Source organism: Micromonas pusilla (genome assembly GCF_000151265.4).
Source record: "Micromonas pusilla CCMP1545 genomic scaffold MICPUCscaffold_2, whole genome shotgun sequence".
Classification (NCBI taxonomy): Eukaryota; Viridiplantae; Chlorophyta; class Mamiellophyceae; order Mamiellales; family Mamiellaceae; genus Micromonas; species Micromonas pusilla.
The window spans coordinates 1,368,162-1,388,767 of NW_003315883.1; the positions used below are offsets into that span (position 1 = coordinate 1,368,162).

The 20,606-nt window shown below is 47.6% G+C and overlaps 10 protein-coding genes across 10 annotated transcripts; 5 read left to right on the top strand and 5 right to left on the bottom strand.

Moving 5' to 3' along the window:
- The first annotated feature begins 972 nt into the window (after positions 1-972).
- PGM1 (phosphoglucomutase) lies at positions 973-3,140 on the top strand. Its single transcript, XM_003056028.1, has one exon. The coding sequence runs from the start codon at positions 1,064-1,066 to the stop codon at positions 2,864-2,866; it is 1,803 nt and encodes a 600-aa protein (XP_003056074.1). The 5' UTR covers positions 973-1,063; the 3' UTR covers positions 2,867-3,140.
- UTP18 (U3 small nucleolar rna-associated protein 18) lies at positions 2,858-5,006 on the bottom strand. The gene has a single exon (XM_003056417.1). It carries the CDS (start codon positions 4,830-4,832, stop codon positions 3,363-3,365), a length of 1,470 nt encoding a protein of 489 aa, XP_003056463.1. The 5' UTR covers positions 4,833-5,006; the 3' UTR covers positions 2,858-3,362.
- A 1,568-nt stretch (positions 5,007-6,574) lies between these two features.
- On the top strand, positions 6,575-8,715 carry MICPUCDRAFT_49450 (uncharacterized protein). The gene has a single exon (XM_003056029.1). It carries the CDS (start codon positions 6,697-6,699, stop codon positions 8,665-8,667), a length of 1,971 nt encoding a protein of 656 aa, XP_003056075.1. The 5' UTR covers positions 6,575-6,696; the 3' UTR covers positions 8,668-8,715.
- MICPUCDRAFT_64699 (uncharacterized protein) lies at positions 8,687-10,553 on the bottom strand. The gene has a single exon (XM_003056418.1). The coding sequence runs from the start codon at positions 10,342-10,344 to the stop codon at positions 9,052-9,054; it is 1,293 nt and encodes a 430-aa protein (XP_003056464.1). The 5' UTR covers positions 10,345-10,553; the 3' UTR covers positions 8,687-9,051.
- A 1,054-nt stretch (positions 10,554-11,607) lies between these two features.
- Positions 11,608-12,503, top strand: MICPUCDRAFT_64700 (uncharacterized protein). The gene is made up of 3 exons (XM_003056030.1): positions 11,608-11,877; positions 11,950-12,018; positions 12,073-12,503. Exons 1-3 carry the CDS (start codon positions 11,818-11,820, stop codon positions 12,325-12,327), a joined length of 384 nt encoding a protein of 127 aa, XP_003056076.1. The 5' UTR covers positions 11,608-11,817; the 3' UTR covers positions 12,328-12,503.
- A 22-nt stretch (positions 12,504-12,525) lies between these two features.
- MICPUCDRAFT_49451 (uncharacterized protein) lies at positions 12,526-13,964 on the bottom strand. The gene is made up of 4 exons (XM_003056419.1): positions 13,847-13,964; positions 13,231-13,755; positions 12,921-13,175; positions 12,526-12,826 (listed from the first exon to the last, which is right to left on the bottom strand). The coding sequence occupies exons 1-4, from the start codon at positions 13,868-13,870 to the stop codon at positions 12,572-12,574; spliced, it is 1,059 nt and encodes a 352-aa protein (XP_003056465.1). The 5' UTR covers positions 13,871-13,964; the 3' UTR covers positions 12,526-12,571.
- An 838-nt stretch (positions 13,965-14,802) lies between these two features.
- On the top strand, positions 14,803-16,379 carry MICPUCDRAFT_55504 (uncharacterized protein). The gene has a single exon (XM_003056031.1). It carries the CDS (start codon positions 14,910-14,912, stop codon positions 16,275-16,277), a length of 1,368 nt encoding a protein of 455 aa, XP_003056077.1. The 5' UTR covers positions 14,803-14,909; the 3' UTR covers positions 16,278-16,379.
- On the bottom strand, positions 16,355-16,969 carry MICPUCDRAFT_45276 (uncharacterized protein; the record flags this gene model as incomplete). Its single annotated transcript, XM_003056420.1, is given in 2 exon segments — positions 16,355-16,695; positions 16,714-16,969. 2 exon segments carry the CDS (start codon positions 16,967-16,969, stop codon positions 16,394-16,396), a joined length of 558 nt encoding a protein of 185 aa, XP_003056466.1. The 3' UTR covers positions 16,355-16,393.
- Positions 16,970-18,258: 1,289 nt separating this feature from the next.
- Positions 18,259-19,764, top strand: MICPUCDRAFT_25018 (peroxisomal protein importer family). Its single transcript, XM_003056032.1, has 2 exons — positions 18,259-19,039; positions 19,220-19,764. The coding sequence occupies exons 1-2, from the start codon at positions 18,273-18,275 to the stop codon at positions 19,563-19,565; spliced, it is 1,113 nt and encodes a 370-aa protein (XP_003056078.1). The 5' UTR covers positions 18,259-18,272; the 3' UTR covers positions 19,566-19,764.
- MICPUCDRAFT_55508 (uncharacterized protein) lies at positions 19,744-20,462 on the bottom strand. The gene is made up of 3 exons (XM_003056421.1): positions 20,418-20,462; positions 20,142-20,219; positions 19,744-20,013 (listed from the first exon to the last, which is right to left on the bottom strand). Exons 1-3 carry the CDS (start codon positions 20,443-20,445, stop codon positions 19,796-19,798), a joined length of 324 nt encoding a protein of 107 aa, XP_003056467.1. The 5' UTR covers positions 20,446-20,462; the 3' UTR covers positions 19,744-19,795.
- Between the last annotated feature and the right edge of the window lie 144 nt (positions 20,463-20,606).

Sequence of the window (20,606 nt, forward strand, 5' to 3'; positions counted from 1 at the left end):
GTATTTTTCTGAGTAGTACTGACAACTTATCTACGAGTAGCTACCTGTACTCGTACGCGTACACGTACGTGTACACTAGTGGCTATCAGCGAGAGGATATGAGCTATAGAGAGGATGACGAGAGGATGGCGTATGAGCAAATTGTAAGAGCGTAGTACGTTTTAAAAGGATGAACTACTGATGAGCTCAACCTCTTAACTGCCACGCCGCGCGAGGACAGTCAGAGAGGCGCGCGCCGCGGTTGAGGCCGGAGAGTCAAAGCGAACATCGACTAGACAGCGTAATCGGTCATTCCAGCGTGTTTTATACACCTGGGCCGCTGAATCAGGCTGTACCGGCGCACAGATCCGTCGTTTGCAAAACAGACTCGGCGTTACGAATCATTTGCCGTCTCCTGAGCTCGCGTACGCGACGTCGAAACTTCATGGAAACAGTTCCGAACGTAAAAAAACTTCGTGATTATATCGCGTGAACACATTAGCGCATATTTAAAATTCGCGCAGCGCAAAAAAAACGATCGCTTGCGTCGGCAGTTGAACTCCGCGGGTCGAGGCTGTAGCTGCGAAGAAAAATGCTCTTTTACAAATCGACATCGCGCCAGTCTATGCCTTGCTCGTGCGATTCACACACGAACGCGATCGATCCGCGCGCCTCGAGGGTGATGTCATCTAACATGCCGTGCAGTTACAGAGCCAAAAACGGCGTCTGCGCGATGTTATAGCACAGCGCGCGATCATCCTTTCGCCATCCTTTCTAGGCTCATATCCTTTCGCTGATAGCCACTAGCGGCCTACCAAAGATTAGATACAAAATTTGATACGTACACGTACAGTACGTTGTAGTTGTACGTGTACGTGTACAGCTGTACAACGTTACAACAGTATCGGTGTACAGCTGTACACGTAATAGTCACGTACTGTACGTTAGGGCTGGCGTGTACACGCGATTTTCACAATCCAAAACGGCGTTAGGAACACAAAATCATATCCGATCTGATCCCACTCGTGAAACGCTGTCTCTGCTGCACATTCTCGAAAAATAGTGTATTCTCTGCTACTCTGTGATGGTCGCATCGTGTGCGCAGCCATCAGCTACTCTTCGTGGTCAGTTCTCCGTGAAGTCATATTTCAAGTCGTCAAGGGCAACTACCAGGCGAATGTCAGTTCAGATCATATCATCAGCTGGCAATAAAGTCAGTGATGTCCCAACGACCCCTATCGACGGACAAAAAACGGGCACGTCCGGCCTCCGCAAGAAAGCCTCAGTTTTCGCGTCAGAAAACTACCTTGCAAATTGGGTACAGTCCCTCTTTCTTGCTTTGCCACGCGAAGAAGTTGTTGGTTCGGCCATGGTGCTTGGAGGGGATGGGCGTTGGTTTAATAAAGAGGCTGCGCAGATCATTATAAAACTCGCCGCAGGAAACGGCGTAAAAAAAATGTTTGTCGGTCAGAATGGATTTCTCGCCACTCCTGCGGCATCTGCTGTAATCCGTGCGCGCAAAGCGAACGGGGGGTTCATCATGTCAGCCTCCCACAATCCCGGTGGGCCAAAAGAAGACTGGGGAATCAAATTCAATTACTCTTCAGGTGAACCAGCCCCTGAAAAAATTACGGATAAGATTTATGGCTTTACACAGACTGTGGATGTCTTAAAAATGGCTGACATACCTGAAATTGACCTTTCTGTGTGTGGTACAACTAAGTTTAATGACTTCGAGGTCGAGGTCATAGATCCTGTCGCAGATTACCTTGCACTCGTGAGCGAAGTATTTGATATGGAACTTATCAAATCTCTGCTCACTCGTTCTGACTTCACGATGAAGTTTGACGCTATGCACGCTATCACAGGTGCATATGCGAAACCCATATTTGTTGAAGCTCTTGGTGCGGACCCTTCTTCGTGTGTTAACGATACACCGAAGGAGGACTTTGGTGGTGGCCACCCAGATCCAAATCTAACATATGCTGAGGAACTTGTTAAGATTATGTATGCGAATGATGCTCCTGATTTTGGGGCAGCTTCTGACGGGGATGGCGATCGAAACATGATTCTTGGTAACAACTTTTTCGTCACCCCTTCAGATTCTGTTGCAATCATTGCTGCTAACGCTCAGGATTGCATTCCATATTTCGAAGGCCGTGGTGGACTTAAGGGGCTCGCTCGATCGATGCCAACAGCGGCTGCCCTCGACCGAGTTGCCGCAGCCCTCGGTGTCGAATGTTTCGAGACCCCCACTGGTTGGAAGTTTTTTGGTAACCTCATGGATGCTGGCCGTCTCTCCATTTGTGGCGAAGAGTCCTTTGGCACTGGTTCAGACCATATCCGTGAGAAGGATGGTCCATGGGCAGTACTGGCGTGGCTTTCTATCCTAGCGCACCGGAATAAGGAGATTCCCGTGGGTGGTTCTAAGGTCACCGTTGAACAGATAACCAAAGAACATTGGGCAAAATATGGGAGGAACTTTTTCAGTCGGTATGACTATGAGGGATGTGAGGCAGGCCCGTGCAATGAAATGGTTGAATACCTTCGTTCTGTCGCTGCCTCTGCCAAACAAGGTGATACGTTTGGTTCGTATGAACTTGACTTCGCAGATGACTTTGAGTACACCGATCCAATTGACGGCTCAGTTTCCTCTAATCAAGGGGTCCGCTTTGTCTTCACTGACGGTAGCCGCTTCATCTTCAGGCTTTCGGGCACTGGCTCTTCTGGTGCAACGGTTCGCATGTACATCGAACAATACGAGCCAGATGTCACAAAACAGAATATTGATGCACAAGATGCGCTCGCACCATTAATAAATGTAGCACTTGATACATCAAAGTTGAAGGAGTTTACTGGCCGGGATTCCCCCACTGTTATCACATAAGTATATTTTGTGAACACAGCTATTGAAATCTCATTTTTTTCTTGAACATACATTTTAAGCAGCTTCCTTTCTTATCATATGGCGACGTCTTACAACTCCCATCATTAAAATTTAATCACATTTGATGCAGCTATTTTGTGCAACCAACTTGAGAGTAGCAGCTCATGAGCGAGTTTGTTCATGACTGGTCATGTGAGCCTGAACTTTCTAGTCTAAACTCGTCTAAAGTTCAACTCACCATTCTTATGCACGAATACCAAGCATCCAGGAAATTGTCACGTGACAGCAAGTATTTATTGTACGCCATGTGATCTAGACAAGTCGATAAAGCTCTGCACCGTCAGATTTGTCTCACAGAGCACCCTTATAAGTACTTCCATATTTCGTAAAGGCAAAGTTTTCAGAACAACCATTACTGACAAATAAAATGTAGTTTTGGAAAAAAACTCCAACCTAGGGAAGACATCGCGCGAAAGGTCAAAACTGTGAGACATTCCTAATGATCGTGTTGATGTATGCGAAATAGAAGTGCGCGACCTCGGGCATTCCCGACTGCGAAGTAGTCACCTGCCGGACTAAAACACGTACTCCATACATAATGAAGAGGAGTCTTGGAAGATGGCCAGTTGGAAAAGATGGTGCGCGTAGGTACATGTAACAGTCGAAGGGCATCTCGATCAAGCCGAGATGAAAATGCAAGCAATTGTGCGTCGTTACTAAAGCTCAAATTGTCAACTTCAGTTGTGAGATTCAAAATTGAGCGAATAGGGTCTCTCTTGGTAGCAACTTGTATGTCAGTAGTCATAGGTTCTTGCGCAGCAAACTGAGGAAGATGTGTTTCTGAAAATATCACGCTAGTTTGTTTGGGAGGCGTGCCTAAACCATCATCGCCGTATATGTTCAACGCACCTGAGATACCCCCAGCAAATATCTGTTTACCAGTTGGTGAACACGACAATGAAGTTACCGCGAGTCCATCCTCGGCGGCGTACTGCTCTACACATCGCCCTTGGTTACGAAGATCCCATAGATATATGTGACCATCACCACCGCTCGTAGTCAGCTGTGTGCCGTCTGGAGTAAACGAGGCACACCGTACTGATCCGTTCATTTTTACTGCACCAACACGCGATCTGCATTTCAATGACACCAGTGGAACGTTCCCGTCTGCACCAAGAAAAGCAAGCATGGGGTCTTGAACAGATTCAGGTGTCTCTACGAAAGACTCGAGACTACTTCCTCGAAATGGAAACGGTGCTATCCGCTCGACTGCCCCGCTCCGGACATTATGTACATAGAAGTAGTCTTTTCTCCCGGAAACTACGACCTCTGACCCATCTCCTACGAAGCGAGCTCTGTAGATCGGGTTGTCGTCAAAATAAACACTGTGAACCTTGGGGTTGACAGTACCATCTATTTTGAAGAAACGTAGAGATTTGTCGAGGCTAGCAGTTAATAGTAGATTTCCTTGTGGATGAAAATGAACGGACCGCACAACAGCGGTGCTCCGATCATTTGCGTTCGCATCAAGAACGCGGGAAGTATCTAGCACACCAGAAGGTATATGTTTTCGGTGTCGAGAAATATTAGCACCTCCATGGACAAGAGCTGCACCTTCCCGCAAAATGTTCCCTATCTCATTTTTAGTACGTGAAGGAAATATCTCGTGATCATGTGGATTAAGAATGGTTTCTGACCGGTGCAATGACGCCCATTTTGTTCGAGAGCGACACTGAAGTGTTATACGGCCCTGTTGGATAAATCTTTCGTTGATGGCACCGTCTATTTCGTTCGCAGGACATAGTTTGCTGACTGGATTGGTTCCTGGTGCTTCACGAGAGAGAGTTAAGTCGTCGTCCGGGTCGTCCCAAATGTTCCTTGAGTATCCCAAACATTCCGGAGCACGTGCACTCCCGGAGCCTGATTCTCTGAGAAGACTGTTGTCTGTAATCGCGACTCTTCCCATGCTTGCCTGTTCGATTTACGTTCCACGTTTCAAGAAATCAAGCATGGCTTTTTCACACGTTAAGTGTTTTGGCGGGTTGAGTTCCGAGCACTATCTTTGTCAATTCCCGGAGGTGACGAAGTGAAATGGGAGATCAGCTCAACTTTTCAGGTGTTAAGTTGTGTTCAGCGCCGTGTTCAGCGCCGTAGAATAGTGTTGTGGAAGGCGCTGTTGGTGAAAGTTAGAAGTGCCGATTTCCAAAGTGCTGATGTTACTATCACAGCTATGATATCATACTATTTTAGGGTAATTTTGACAAGGGCTACATAGATAGCAATAGGGCACAGATGAGTGCAATTGTCGTCTGGATGGCCGAGTGGTCTAAGGCGTGAGGTTCAAGTAAATGTGAGCATTCATGTCATCATGAGGTGTGATGACTCTGAAAACTTGCTATCTATGTGATGGTGACCTTTCTCATGGGTTCTGCCCGCGTGGGTTCGAACCCCACTCCAGACATGTCCGCTACAAAAACGCTTTTTTTAACAAGAATGTACTGTGCCACAGCACGCGCACAATGTTACTTTCGAAAGAGCACTTGCTTATGAATGCGCTTAGTACTTCCAGAAGTACTTCAATATATTTCCAGAAATAGAATACGTCCGTAGGCTACGCATATGTAGGGCTACGCACGTTGTACAGCTGTACATGTACGAAAGTACATATTTCGCAGAGTCAAACTGTCACTAGGGATAGTACGTGTAGTCTTACGAAGTTACAGTATAGAATACCTTCGTAGTTGTTTATCACATACAGTACATGTATGGAAATAAGTTTTTAGATAACTTTTAAGTAAACTTACAGTACGTGTACACGCACGTGTACAGTATGTGTTCAAATTTGTACGTGTACGACTGTACGTGTACAACTAACGTACGTGAGTCGTACGTGTACAGAAGTACGAAAGTACTTTCGTACCTTCGAAGATAGATACTTTCGTACCTTCGTACTTTCGTACGTACGAAAGTACTTTCGAAAGTACTTTCGTACTTTCGAAAGTACTTCCGTATTCTATTTTCGTAGAAGTACGTTGTACATGTACGGATGGAAGTACTGTACGTTTACAACGTTATGGAAGTACTTCCGGAAGTACTTTCGTACCTTCGAAGTACTGTACTACGCCCTTTAAGCCCTGAATTAGCGTGAATTGACGGAGCTTAAAGGGTTGAACCCTTCGGGTTCATTTCACCCTTAACTCTGTCGCATCAACGCTAATTCAGGGCTTATTCAGTACCTTCGTTCGTAGTACGTGTACTTTCAAAGTACTTTCGATAGAATACTTCCGTACTTTCTCGAAAGTACTTCCGGAAGTACACGTGTACAGTATTTCCGGAAGTACTTTCGTACTGGAAGTATTTCCGGAAGTACTTTCGTACTTATTCGTACACGTACTTTCGTACATTCTATCTTCGAATAATATTCTACACTATTACGAAGGTATTTATTTGTACTTCCGGCAGTGCGTGTAGCAGTGTACTGCACATTACTACATATCCACGTACTATTATGGCTAGCTACTACTTTCGTACCTTCGTACGAAAGTACTTTCGTACGAAGGTACAACGTACCTTCGAAGGTAGACAGCTAGACACTACGTAGACTATCATACAGTACACGTACACGTACAGTACTCGTGTCGTATTCGTCAAATGGAAAAAATCCAGTTCTATGATATCGCACGAATGCTGCCCAATCAAAACCTTGCACTTTTGAGGCAGAGATTTCTAGAAGCGGAGGAGGCTGCCTGCGCTCTCCCTCCACCGTTTCCAAACTTCATTTTCACGATCCACTCGGAAGGGAGCTGAGCTAGACTTCAAGCGACAAATCAATGGTCGCCATCTCGATTCACAGCCTCGGAAGAGGTGCTGCACCGTCTACCCTCAGGTCTAGGGCTCCGTCCGCCTTCCGGACATCAAGCGTGCGAATTCACCGTCTGTGTCGCGTCGTTGTCGAGGCGGTGCAGACCCCGACGAAACCATCGGACATCACTGAGAGTGTATTCGACAGTGAATTCCCACGGTCAGCAGTGAAGTCGCGCCAGAATGTCCTCCCTGCCACGGAAACGTTTCAGAAGGCGTACTCAGACTACTCAACAGGTTACGCTTCCGTTCCAGGCTTGTCATATGAGCGTTCAGAATGGATCTCTGAAGTAGAAGGAACGATTCCACTGGAGATTGAAGGAACGCTTCTGCGCAATGGACCTGCAATGTACGTTCGAGGCGAGGGATCGGAACGTTTCGAAAAGTCTTATCTGGATGGCGATGGCATGGTGACCTCAGTAGCAATCAAGGATGGAAAAGCTTATTTTCGGAACAAGTTCGTTCGCACTGAAGACTTCGACAAAGAAGAGAAGCTTGGCAGATATACCGAGCCATCCATATTCACCGCCAAGGATCCACGAAAACCGGCTTTCGTATGGCGCTTGTTCAATGACATCCTCGCAGGAAACCTCAAACGTAAGCAAAACGGAGCCTACAATGTACTCTACTGGGGTGGGAATCTTGTTGCGGTAGACTATAAGAAACCTTATGAACTCGACCCTGATACACTCGATACAGTTGGACACGCTGCAAGCCCGTTATCTTCTGTCATGCATACTTCACATTATCGCACTGTTGACGAACCTGATGGTTCCGGCCGTCGCTGTGTCGCTTTTCTGAATGAAGTTGATTGGCGCTCAGAAACCACAAAGGCTGTTTTTTATGAGTTTGACGAGCAGGGCAACGAAGTTTCTCGACGTGCTTACGATTACCCAGCGAGCTATGTCCATGATCTCGTCGTCACAGATAATTACTATGTTCTTTTTGACTGTCCTATCAAGATCGACTTTCCCGCGGTCTTCACGAAGTACATATTCGAAAAATCATGTTTGTCAGAGCTTATTTGTGAAGATACAGACCGCAGGCCTCTTTTCAGGATTTTTCCACGCCGAGGAGACAGTAGGGAGGTTTCGACTGTTGAGGCTGACTACTGGTGTTATGCATACCATCACGTTAACGGATTCGAAGATAAAGAAGGCAAGATTATTTTTGACACGTGCACGTGGGACAAGTTTACTCTCTACTTCACTGATATTTGCTCACCAAATGGCATAGATAATTTTCCGCGAATGAAACTCAGCCGTTTTGTAATCGACACAGACAAAGGGAAAGCGACTCATCACTGCCTCTCAGACCTTCCGTGCGAGCTCCCTATTACAAGCTGGGACTATACCGGTAAACCATACAGACACATGTATCTATCTAGCTCTGTAGGAACAAATGTGGATGGTGTAAATGGGCCTATGCAAGGCTTGACGAAAGTCACTCTGCCAACAATTGATGCGCTTGGAGGGGTCGAGGAGATTGAGTGGATACCCGGTGACTGCAAGTTTGCGATGGAACCCTTTTTTGTGGCTCGCAAGGATGCCACCGAAGAGGACGATGGCTGGGTGGTTGCGCTTGTTCACGATGCAGAATATGATAAATCAGATTTCGGTGGGCGTGGTACTGAGATGGTTATCATTGACGCTCGGAAATTTAATGAAGGCCCTGTCGCGCGGTTGAGACTCCCGGTTTATGTGCCCTTTGGCGTACACGGCTCGTGGAGTACTACCTATGTTGCTGGTCCACCAGCTAGTGCTGACATGGATGCCAGCGCAGCTTCAAGAGCGGCCACTTCTACTCGCAAGATGGTTCATTTGACAGGGGATGTTGCAGCAACACAGACAGTGCAAGAGGGAGTTAGACGAGAAATAGTATGGATGTCTATTTTGTCGCTTTTTGCGTGTTGCATGTATGCTGCCAGTCACAGCTTCTGAAGACTCAAAAATAGTCTTTAAGAAATAAAAATATCACAGTGTACTCGCAAAATGCCTGAGTTGCAGTTCTCTCCTTCCAGATACTCCGTAGACTTCTAAGTTACCTGTTCGTCTGATAAAGTAAAGCCAGCTAGGCCATGACCCGAAGAAGTGAAATGCGCGTTGTGCAATGTACCCCAAACCAACGGACACAACTGACGTTCAAGTAGTTCGATTCTGATATTTCACACTAGCTCAATATATATGTATGTGTGAACAGGGATACCTACAGATAGACACAACTTAGAAAAGACAACGACCGAGTCATTCATTTCTCTGTAAGACGCCTGCTTTTCAGAATGCGACGAAGAACGCAATCGTCTGAAGGTATGTAGATATTACAGCTCAACTGTATCTGCCACTTCGGGAGTTGTTCTCGATGTATTTTTCATGCTTAGGTTCGCCAAGTGGACTGCCGCTCTCATCAAGCAGTACCATAGCCCTCCCCACAGACTCGAAGGTGTTTTGTGACTTGGCAGCATGACTGAAGTATCCTGGCTTCTTTGCCACACGATGACACGCGAGAAAATCAGTGGAAGCGCCAGCCATATTGTTTGGCATACTTGGCCGAATACAGTCCACGTCATCGGGTACACCTAATGCTTTTGGCGTTATACCGACAGAGTCAAAGGTGTTCTTTGTCATGTTTGGGTATGCTTTCTTCCGTGGCCCAACCAATCCTCTCTTTCCCGGAACAGGCATGCCCCCGGCATAATGCGTCGGTTGAAACTTAACGGACTGTACCCTATCATCAATCACACCAAGCGCTTTCGGAGTCATGCCTACGGATTCAAACGTGTTCGTGGTCATTTGCGGATAACTCATTTTCTTACCAATCATCTCGGCGTTCCTTGGGTCAGACTTTGTCCCTGCATAGATTCCTTCCGGTAAAACTCTGACTCCAACAGAACGTCTTCCGAAGCCAGTGTTATCATCGCGTCCATTGACTGAATCACTTGTTTCGGCTAGAGCTGGAACAACGCCGGTGGGCAGTGCAACATCGGGTCGAAGCATCGGTGAGAATCGACCAATGGCCATCCCCCTCTTCCATCGCTGTTCCTTGCTTGGCTGCTCCGGCGACGGTGAGTCTGGATTTGTAAACAAATGGCTTGTATCAGATGGATCGCGGTCGGAATGCCTTTTTTGTCCGCCAAAATATATGTTCTCGCCCTCACAATCATCCTTGCCTCTGTTGGACATCTTACCAGAGTGATCAAGAAAATGGTCAGCCCAAGGGTATGGGTCAGCTGGAGGTGGTTCTGGGGCTGGGTCAGCAGGCGGAAGTGCCATGCCAACGAAAGTTTGACCTTGTTGCATCATTCGTGGAAACCGCCTCTGATTTGGTTGCTCTGGACTAATCGACCCGACAATGTCGTGATGACCATACAGAATTGCACCTCTATGCGGTCCAAGACCACCCTCTGTAAACTTGAGGGTAGTTTCAGTGGAAACGGAAGCTTGGCCAACCATTCTGCGCCGGTAATGTCTTTGACCACCTGCACCGAAGTTACTGACGGATCCGTGACGTCTGGTATCTTCTGCAGTTCCACGCGAGGGAGAGAATTCCGCGTGCAGCTCTTTGCTGTGATCGCCTTGATTAGGATCACGGCCTGGGTGGAAATCGAAATTTGCTCCCATAACTATCTCGTCCTGGTGGGCGTATTTGTCAGCTGAAGTTTACAACGAGTCCTGGGATGGACAAGTGCTCGCCGCCTTACCCCCGCGATGTTAGCCAAAGTGCCTTTGTCACAGGCGGGAAAGTTCGTCGTTCAAACTTGACCTTTCGGAGTTGAACCGGAGGGGAACAAAGTAAAGTGTGTGTGAATCAAGTTTCGCGCGCGTTGTTCAACACGTATCTATTCTACTCGTAGTTGTACGTACACGTACTGTAGAAACTGTACACTGTACACTTACCGCGTTGTACAGCTCGCTGTACAGTACTTTCGTATCATACGAAGGTACACGTAAAGTATGTACGAAGGTACGAAGGTACGAAAGTACCTTCGTACATACTACAGTCATACTACTACAATGCTACTATGTACATTGTACTTTCGCACTTTCGTACGAAAATAGATACGTAAAGTACTTTTAGCTACATACTACTACAGTACTAAGCTATGTATCTATTACGTGTACAGCTGTACACTCGTACTACTAGCTAGTACGAAAGTACGAAAGTACTTTCATACCACCGAAGGTAGTACAGAAGTACGGAAGTACGGAAGTACTTTCGTACGAAAGTACTTCCGGAAGTACGAAAGTACTTTCGTACGAAAGTACTTCCGTACGGAAATATCTTCGAAGGTACAGTACATGTACAGTACGTGTACAATATCTATCTGTACAATATCTATCTACTGTATTTTTACGTGAACAGCACACAGTACGAAGGTACTTCCGGAAGTACAACTACAACATATCATACAGGGCTACGAAGATAATAAAAGTTCATGTAGTTGTAGCCCTACACGTGTACGGAAATAAATCAAGATGCGGAAGTACGGAAGTACTTCCGTACGAAAGTACAACGTACTTCTGTATTTTATTATCTTTGAAGGTACCTTCCGAAGGTAAATAGTTAAGTTGTACGACTTTCATTCGTACGAAAGTATTAATAAAAATGATGTACAGTACGAAGGTATCATATTACTGTAAAGTATGATAGTGTAGATAGAATACTTCCGTACGTACGTCGTACGAAAGTACTTTCGTACTTTCGTCCTTTGGTACATACTACATACCTTCGAAGGTACTTTCGAAAGTACATCCGTACTTCCGTACTTCCGTAGCCACGCAGGACAGTCGTAGGGCCCATTGTACACGTACTGTACACGTACTTTCGTACAGTACATAGGATGTCATGAACCTAAAATAAAATGTGCACATAAGCCTGCAAAGTTGGCCCGAGTTAGTTGTTGTTCAGGAACGGAAGTGTGGCTCAGTTATCACGCACTCCTGGACGTGCCTGCGTGCGAAGTCCATCGTATAGCCTGCCTTCACGCCACCCTGTAGCTAGTTGGGGAGTTTTTCAAGTTGCACTTGCGCCGTGCCGTGCCGTGCCGTCCCGCTGTGTGGTAAAAGAAAAATTCCACGCGGCCGTACATAAACATGTCACGGACTCTGAATACCGATGGAAACCGTGGTTCGTCAAGTGACGCTGATAAAAACGTTAGTGTTTCGGTTGTTCATAATATTTGCATTCTCGTGTCAAACTACTCTTTCACGAATTTTCTTTTGAAGGTCGCTTTCCACTTACCGGGGACATTTTCAAGGAATGAACAGGTCCGTGTAGACCTCACGAAACTTGAGGTAGGATGTAGCGCTAAAATCGGCTTTTGAATCTTTCTCAAATCTGAAGGACAGGCACCTTCTCTTCGCAAGTATCGAAGAGTGTTTAAGTTGGGTGAAGTCCAACAAGGTGGAACGAAAGATGAACTGATTCCAGCTGTTGTCCGTCACTGGAAACAAACAATCGTAGACGAAGATGAAACGCTGATCGCTTTTGTCACTGCTCTTCGACAACGAGCAAAGAGAGGGAATATTCAAGCGGTGAATAATCGGCACTCCTCATTTAAAACAAACTCAACTCGATCAGGCCCGAGAGGAAAAGGAAAATAATGTGTATCTGAGTTGGTTTGTGTGAGCAGACGACCGTAGACTGCGTGCGGCATTTTTTTTCAGTGGTTTGTAACACGTTTTGCAGCAGTTGCAACGGGCACTTATAAGTGCTACGGTTATTGACAACAGGAAAAGTGTGGTGACACAAAGTTAACAAATGCCAGAGTTGGTCGACAGTTTCCTCGTATGCGTCTGTCTACATACATAAAAGGAATAGTCCATGAAAAATCCACACTATATGTCCTCAAGCCGCACGACGGGCATCCAAGAGTTCAACCTCCAGTAAAAAAGAAGCACCTGGCGGGATCTCCCCTTCCCCTTCGTCTCCATATCCAACGTCTGCTGGAACAATAATGTTACGTTGACCACCAACGCGCAAGCCTGCAAGTGCTTCCGGAACGTACACAATTGGAGGCACTTTTGGGGTACCTGCTCCTGAGAATAGCCCACCACCTCCATTGAGTTCAGTGGCCCTCTTTGCAGGTGGAATTGCAGTAGCCATTTAGTATGGTATGTATCCAGAATACAACAATGAAATGAGCAAGAATATGTCAAGGTTCTGAGAAAAACAAATAATTGCGTCGGTTCCTTACCTCACGAGTCAGAACAATAATGTCCACATCGTTGCTGATGGAGCTTAATCCACCCTTTTTCACCTCAAGAACAACATCAGTCTGAGCTGTTCCTTTCAGTAGTGCTCCAATTTCAGTTATAGAAATATTTTCTAAATTACTATTGCCATCGATTGAAGTGATGATGTCTCCTACACGAATACCAGCCCTTGCTGCAGGGCCATTGTACACCGTGCTTACAACACAGAGTTGACGAAGCTCGGGATCCATTCGAACCTACATTTCCAAATTTATTGTGCTCGGGAGAAAATAAAAATACTACTCTGCATACCTCTGCTCCTATTCCAATCACTGATTTGCGGACAAGGGCTGCACCATATTCTGAAGGCAACGTCCCATATCTAAACATTAACGGTTCAGCAATTGTGCGGTTACCACCGAGAGTGCGTGCTTCACGGGAAGAGACCGCAGTCAGGCCGCGGTACCTGCAAGTATAGTGAAGCACTGCGACCATATCAACATCTAATACGTTCCCGCTCCCGGCTCGCACATCGAAAAACTTGACGCCTTCGTGAAGATTTGAACGAAAGAGAAAATGTTCGGAAACAGAGTAGTCATCTAGTGAGGGGGTCTGCTTCTTCAGTTCCTTCGTGAAACCAACTGCAAGAGCAGAACTGGAGTGCAACACAAGTTGTGTTGAAAAAAAGGCGAGTGAAGCCCGTCGGCGAGAGAGCGTCTGGGTTCGGAGGTCTGGTGCATGTCGCTGTTCGGAATAACCGATATCATGAGAGACCAATTCTGAAGACTTACTGACTGCCGATACCCGAGGACCATGAGAGGCTCGGCACTCGTACCGCAGCAGAAAAGGAAAGAACGAGGAGAAAAAGAACTGAACGTCAGTGTCGGTGTCTTCGAAAGCAGTTAACTTTCTGCGTCAAATCTCGCACCATTGCATATGATGCCGTAAGCATATCTGCAACACCGGGTTATTTTAAGAAACAGACTGCTCTCTGCTGATCTTTATCGCAGAGTGAAAGTATTCTCTGTCGCAAGAGTGGAAGAAAGCTAAATTCGTAGTGATTTCGTTTATGGAGTTACGAGTATTACATTTCAGGCGCGTACGAAAGTACTTTCGTACTTTCGTACGTTTTTGCAATTTGTATGCGTAATATAAATTTCGTACTTTCGGCACGGGAAATTTAATTAGCGGAGCGTGACCTTAAAAGCATATGCATCGTAAAACAGAAAACGCCTGTTTTTTAAACTAAATACAACCCGACCTTAAATCGCGAAACTTTGAGAGGGCATCAGCTGCGTGATAGACACCATCGCGACTAAGTTTCAAATCAATTCGCGCAGCGACGGCGCGTGGGCGCGCACGAAAGTACGTTTTTTGCGATTTATTCCGTATACGCATACAAATTTCGTACTTTTGGCAAGGGAAATTTGATTATACCGGAGCGACCTTAAATAGCAGCTTTGATGCCGCACAATTCTATTTCTATAATATACCTTGGTACCTTCGTACAAAGATAGACAATGTACTGTACGATTGTATGTAGGCCCTGCCTAGAGTTTTCGGAAATAAGTTGACAACTTACCTTCGAACGAAGGTACTTCCGGAAGTACTTTATTTCGTACATAGTTGTACTGTACCTTCGTACGAAAGTACCTTCGTAGAAGATAGATCGTAGAATCGTAGAAGTACACGTACTTTCGTACCTTCGGAGGTACGAAGGTACTTTCGTACATGATAAATAAACGTACTTCCGGAAGTAATGAATACGAAAGTACTTTCGAAAGTACTTTCGTACTTTCGTACTTTCGAAAGTACGAAAGTACTTCCGTAGACCTTTGAAATAGTATTAAACGTGGAATTACAGTAGCCCTATTATAAACGTGGAATTGTTCCGGCGGGACAGTACAAGACGCCAGTTCAGATTGCAGGAGGGGAATCTCAAAGCGTTCCTAGCACATTTCTTCACGTATAACTATTCTCTTCAATTAGTTATGCCGTCCATTCCTCAGTACGCTTGCGAGGACGAGAGAAAGGTAGACCTGAAAAACAAGTTGGCCAACCTATTCGGCGACGATAGTGACGATGACGGAAAAGTCGAAGTTTTGCCCAGTCCAATTACCGCCGACACTGAACACGCGCGAATGATCGCATCGAAGCGGGTTCAGCAGGAATCATTATCGCAAAAATCAACGAACCGTACATCTACGAGTGGCGAAAAAAAGTTGAAAAAGAAACGAACCGCTTCAAGGGGCAAGAGCTCTATGAGACCGTCTGAGAACGACGACGACGACAGCATGTTGAATAGAGTCAGAGACGTATCAAAAGAATTGTTTGAACAACGTCGCTCGCAATTTATGTGCTCAGCACCAGGTGACAACTTTAGGAGTGCTAACCCTGAAGCCCTCCTTGAAGACCCTTGGGTTGGTGTCAGTGAGATTCCTTCCCCTCTTGCGTCAGAGGCTGAAGAAGAGGACAGTGATATCGAAGAACTTTTCGGCAGGGGTCATGCTAAGGGAGGTCGGCGTATAAAGCAGTCTGAGTCAGTCATATCATCTGAAGTTCTGAACTTTCTTGCACGAATGGAAGTAGCAACAGAACAAGATCGTGAGTTGGTAAGTAGACAACTACCTGCAACGCACAAACTGAAAATGTTGGGTGAGGTCACGGATAAGCTCACACAAGTAGACCTTCATGAATCATTTTTGCGCCATGGTCTTTTAAAAGTTCTTGCCCAGTGGCTTACATTGCTTCCTAATAAAAACCTTCCAAACATTACTGTCCGCACAACTGTCATCGACTGTATACGGCAACTGCCTATTGAGACAGGTCTAGCAGACCGAAAGGAAGAATTGAAACACTCTGGTCTTGGATGTATAATCATGTTCCTTTCCAACCTGCCCGAGGAGACTCCAGCAAACCGCAAGAAATGTAAATATCTTGTAGAGAAATGGAGCCGTCCTGTTTATGAGCTTTCCAGCCAGTACTGTGATATAAGACACCAGGTGGAAGGGGATTCGGGTGAACGTTGCACGTCAAATAAGAAACGCAGGCGAGAGAAGGCTGCCAAGACAGAGAGCGCAACAGAGGATAATGACCTGAGCGGTCGTACAAATAATGGTCCTCAATATGGTGATCCTGGCTACAGGTACCATGCTGTTGTTCCCGAAGCTGAGACCTTTGATTATGCCATCCAGCCTAGGCTTCGGATCAGCCCTCTTGACATCAGAGCTCGGACACAGCACGCAGACGAGCAGCGTGTCCGTAAACTCGTTAGTAAGGTTTCAAAGAAGAAGGGTCTGAAAGATGGAAAGGCTTTCTTGCCATCGATCGAGGGTCGTGGAATGATTACGTATCGATGATGTCTATATTGAGGCTCGCTCAGTCCTCAGATAACTATGCAGAGAAAGTGAGTTGGAGTTTTAGAGAGAGTACAACTGTTCAATTTTAAATTCTCATATTTTAAAACAGGTATACTTCATGAAAGCTCTGTAAGCACAGTGAAAGATTTCATAGTTTTTCTCAGCTTCTCTGCGCTATTGCGCCAAAGCCGTGGGGGAGCTTGGAGGCACATGATGAAAACTCTTTTCTTCCACACTGTCGCTGCAACCAGCGTGTGATTTCGCAGCTCGAAGTTGTAGTACTTTAAACCACTTCGAACATCAGTGGAAACATCTATAATATCATCAGCCTCAACAGGATTTTGTGTCAACTCTGGGCCAAAACCAGACATGAATCGATCAATTGGAATCAGCTCTTCAATTCCGGGATTTTCTCCCTCTGGGATATTTGCAAAACGAAGAACAGGAGCAAGGACAATCTTAAGCCCTCCGTCCAGATCACTGTTAAAACGTGCGTCGATTTCAGTACCCCCTGGATCTGCAATCGAAACAGGGACCTCCTCCCAGCCCTCGTAAACGTCGAATGTATAGGGTGTTATCTCAGTCCAGCCGACTCCATGACCGCCAGACTTACCCTCAGGACGATAATAACGCCTGATGCCATTAGTGTCGGTAGGCGAAAGGCCAGGCACTCTACCAGCAGTCATGCCCATGATGGCACTGACTTCTTGGGGTTGCGCAAGATCAGAAGAAGTGATACAAGAAAAGACAAGGGCCGCACTCGTGCTACGGCGAGAGATGTCATGGCAAGGTTTACCTTCCTGCAATCAAGATAATGGTCACAAGTTGGATCTTGATCTTGATAACGTGTTCGCTTGGCAACCGCGCGCCGAGACTCGAACCGTCTAATTTTCAGAACGGCGCGTACACACCGTGGATGCTTTGCAACGAAGAGCTCTGCGGAGAGGACGCGTGCGTGGCAGTTCTCGGCGTTGTGTGCAGTTTCTGGCTATACAAAAAGCAAGACTCATCCGGCTGTGAACAGAAGGAAGCGTGGAAGAAGAAGATCGTTGTCCCTCTGAAGTTTTTTTCGTGTCGAAGAGTTTTAAAACCAGAGATACTGTACTGTACGATCACACGTACTGTACGTGTACAACGTACAAAAGTACATACGTAACGTGTAAATTCGTACCTTCGTACCAAGGTACTTTCGTACTTTCGAGAGTACCTTCGTACGAAGGTACAGTAGCTGTGTAGGTGTGTACCTACGTACGAAGGTACGAAAGTAGCTGTGTACCTTGAAGGATTTTTAATACTTCCGGAAATACTTTAGAAAGGTTGATCGTATTTACACTGACTGACTGTATTTGTACATGTAAGTCAATTTATCTAACTCTCGCTGTACAACTCGAACACCCCTTAACGCGGTTGAGTGAAGACGAGTGCTCCTGCTCCGGAGGTGTTCGCTTCGCCTCGCATCCTCTCGCTGAGACGTGCGTGTAGCCCAACGCACGTCTCACGACCCATACGCGGTGTAGAGTTTGAATGCGCGCGATGTTGTACCTCTTTATCTTCGCGACGTACGCGGCAGCGTCCTTCTCGCTCAAACCCCCGACGTAGTAGCTGTCATGACGCCGGGTTTGCTTCATCGCGACCTGCTTCTGGAACGCCAAGAACTCCTTGCACATCTACTTTCGTACGAAAGTACGAAAGTACTTGAGAAAGTACGAAAGTACTTTCGTACTTAAGTACGAAAGTACGAAAGTACGAAAGTACTTTCGTACGAAAATACCTTCGAAGGTACTACGAAAGTACTTTCGAAAGTAGGGCCTAGATCCTTGTACGAAAGTACTTTCATAAAATACCTTCGAAGATAATAGAGCTGTATGAGTGCTGTACACGTAGGGCCTACTGTACACGTGTACAGGTGTACAGCACTACACGTACGTGTAGTTGCAACTATTTTAGTCGGTGAACCAAGAAGTTTCGCCCATCGCGCGTGTAGCGTGCGCCACGATGCAGTTCCCCGTGAACGCGAGTCAGCAGCGCCCGACTTTCTTCGAGCTCGTTGCCGCGGATCGGCTCGTCTCCTCCCTGCGCTCGGCGCTCGTGTACTCCATGCGCGTCTTGGTCTCCAGGCGCCCGTCGTCCTCGTGGATCCTCGATCGAGAGGACGAGTGCTTCGCCGCGTTCATGACGCTCGTGGAAACTCACGCGTTCGCGACTTCGAATGGGTCCATGGCGGAAGGATTTTATGGGCTTCAAAGAACAAGATGGCGAGGATCACGTGTGCGAGGAAGAGGAGGAGAGCGGGACGCGGTTGACGGCGTGACGGGTGTGAAGAAAACGCGAGCGCTGACGCGAACAGAACGCGCGTTGTCGGTGCTGACGCTCGTGGCTGTGCCGTACGCGCGGGAGAAGCTCGACCGGCTCCACAAGCGGCTTCTCGCACACGGGGGGGGCACGATCGCGCGCGATGCCGCTCGTGCGCTGTTACGCGACGATGAGGAGGGGGAGGACGAAGACGGTGGCGTTCTCTTGCGTCTCCCCTCTGCATACGTTCGAACGCCGTCCTCGCTAGCGTCCAGCACGTTCGTGAAGACGTACCCAATCGTCAACGCACTTTTAGAGGCGGCCACGTTTGCGCACTGGCTGTCCTTCCTCATCGATGGCGGCGATACTCACGACCCGATCTTACGTTTTCTCGGGTTGAAAATAACGCGCGTCTCCCTGATCGAGACCTCAGAAACGAGAGCGGCGTTGGACGCGCACAGGGCGATCGCGTTGAACGCCGCGCGCGTGGAGGGAGGGGTCCTTGCGCGGGTCAATGCCGCTATCTTACGAGCGGCGCACGTCGCAATTGATCACGCGCAAGGAGGGCTTATGGTAAGGCTTTCCGAGAGTATCCTCCACTTCATAAACGTTTATGTATGCCTTGTGTCTTTTTTGTTTTCAAACTTAAGGTTCACGTTCCCGGATCGACTCCACCTTTCGATCGCGGTCGTTGCATTTAAGCTCGCAGAGTGGTGGTATGGCACTGCGGAAGGCGTCGTCGAACGCGGCTCGTTGCTGCCATCGCCTCCGCCACCACCTCTCCCACCTCCCGCACTTGATGGTGTCGGAATCGCTCCGCGCGGTCGCTGTCCAGTGTGCCGACGCTTCATCGTCGACGCGAGCACGCTCGCGTGCTCTGGTTATGTTTTCTGTTCTGAATGCGCGTTCGAGCACGTGCAGCAAGTAAAGTCATGCCCGGTAACACTGATTCCATCGAAAAATGCGAATGTGAGGCGGCTGTTTGACTCAGCGTGAGCGTGGCAGAAACGTGGGGTGGAAGGCATGGCGTGAAGTCATGACGGTGGTATTCGATGCAGGTCGACGTCAGCAACAGATGATTTGCGGGCGTTGATGAGGGGAAGATCTGCGCCGGCATGGGGTGCAACGGTCACAAGCCAAGGACGCAAGGACACGAGCAGGACAGTTGGTTTTTACAGTCAGGCAGTTCGAACCTCGGCAACCCTACAAAACGAAAGCGCCCCACTTTACGTGTACCGCACGCGCCTGCGAAAAGGGGAAGTAACCTTAGGAGGTGCCCGTACGTGTACTATCTTCCCTGACTTTTTGCAGATTCCAGTGTGCAACCAGCAGCTTTGAGATTCTAACACACTCGATCGTTGTCTCAGCAAGACACGTCCGTCTTGCGCGCTCAATTCTTCGCGTGGAACGTTTCGACCTTCTTGCGTGTTTCCCAGTGCCACATCTGAAGGAAACAACGATGAGGTGGGGGGGGGGACGTGGACCAGCGATATGATGTGGGGGGAAGGACTCGAACGGGCGATCTCGACATAAACGGGAACTGCGTGGTGCAGGAGATCGACGGACGCGCACGCACCTTCCAAGCTCCACCAGCGACGAGACCAAGTCCCACGCCGATGGCAGCGTCCGTGGCTACATAAATTTTTTGCGCTGTTGATCACACGGGAGGATGGACGTGCGTTGCGAGGTTAGTCGTGGGTTTTTCGTTGGGTGGGGGCTTCCGCGAAGAGAGAGATCCCATAGTAGGGTTTCCTCTCTCCCAAAGCGCACATCAAAGGCGAGATGCGAGCGAAGGGGCGCGCTCTCAGCGAATCGCGTGGTGATACATGCGAGGGAGATGACATTTACCGTTTCCGTAGTACGTGACCGCACCCATGGCGACCGTGTGCGCGAGAGGTTAGTTATGGTTCCGAGTGTCCATACAGGCAGAACTTACGATCAGCGCCTCCGTCGCTTCCGTTCGGCCGTCGGTCAGTTGAGGGAAATACGGGTCGGGTTGATCGGCGGTCTCGATCGGGACAGTGGTTTGAAACTCAT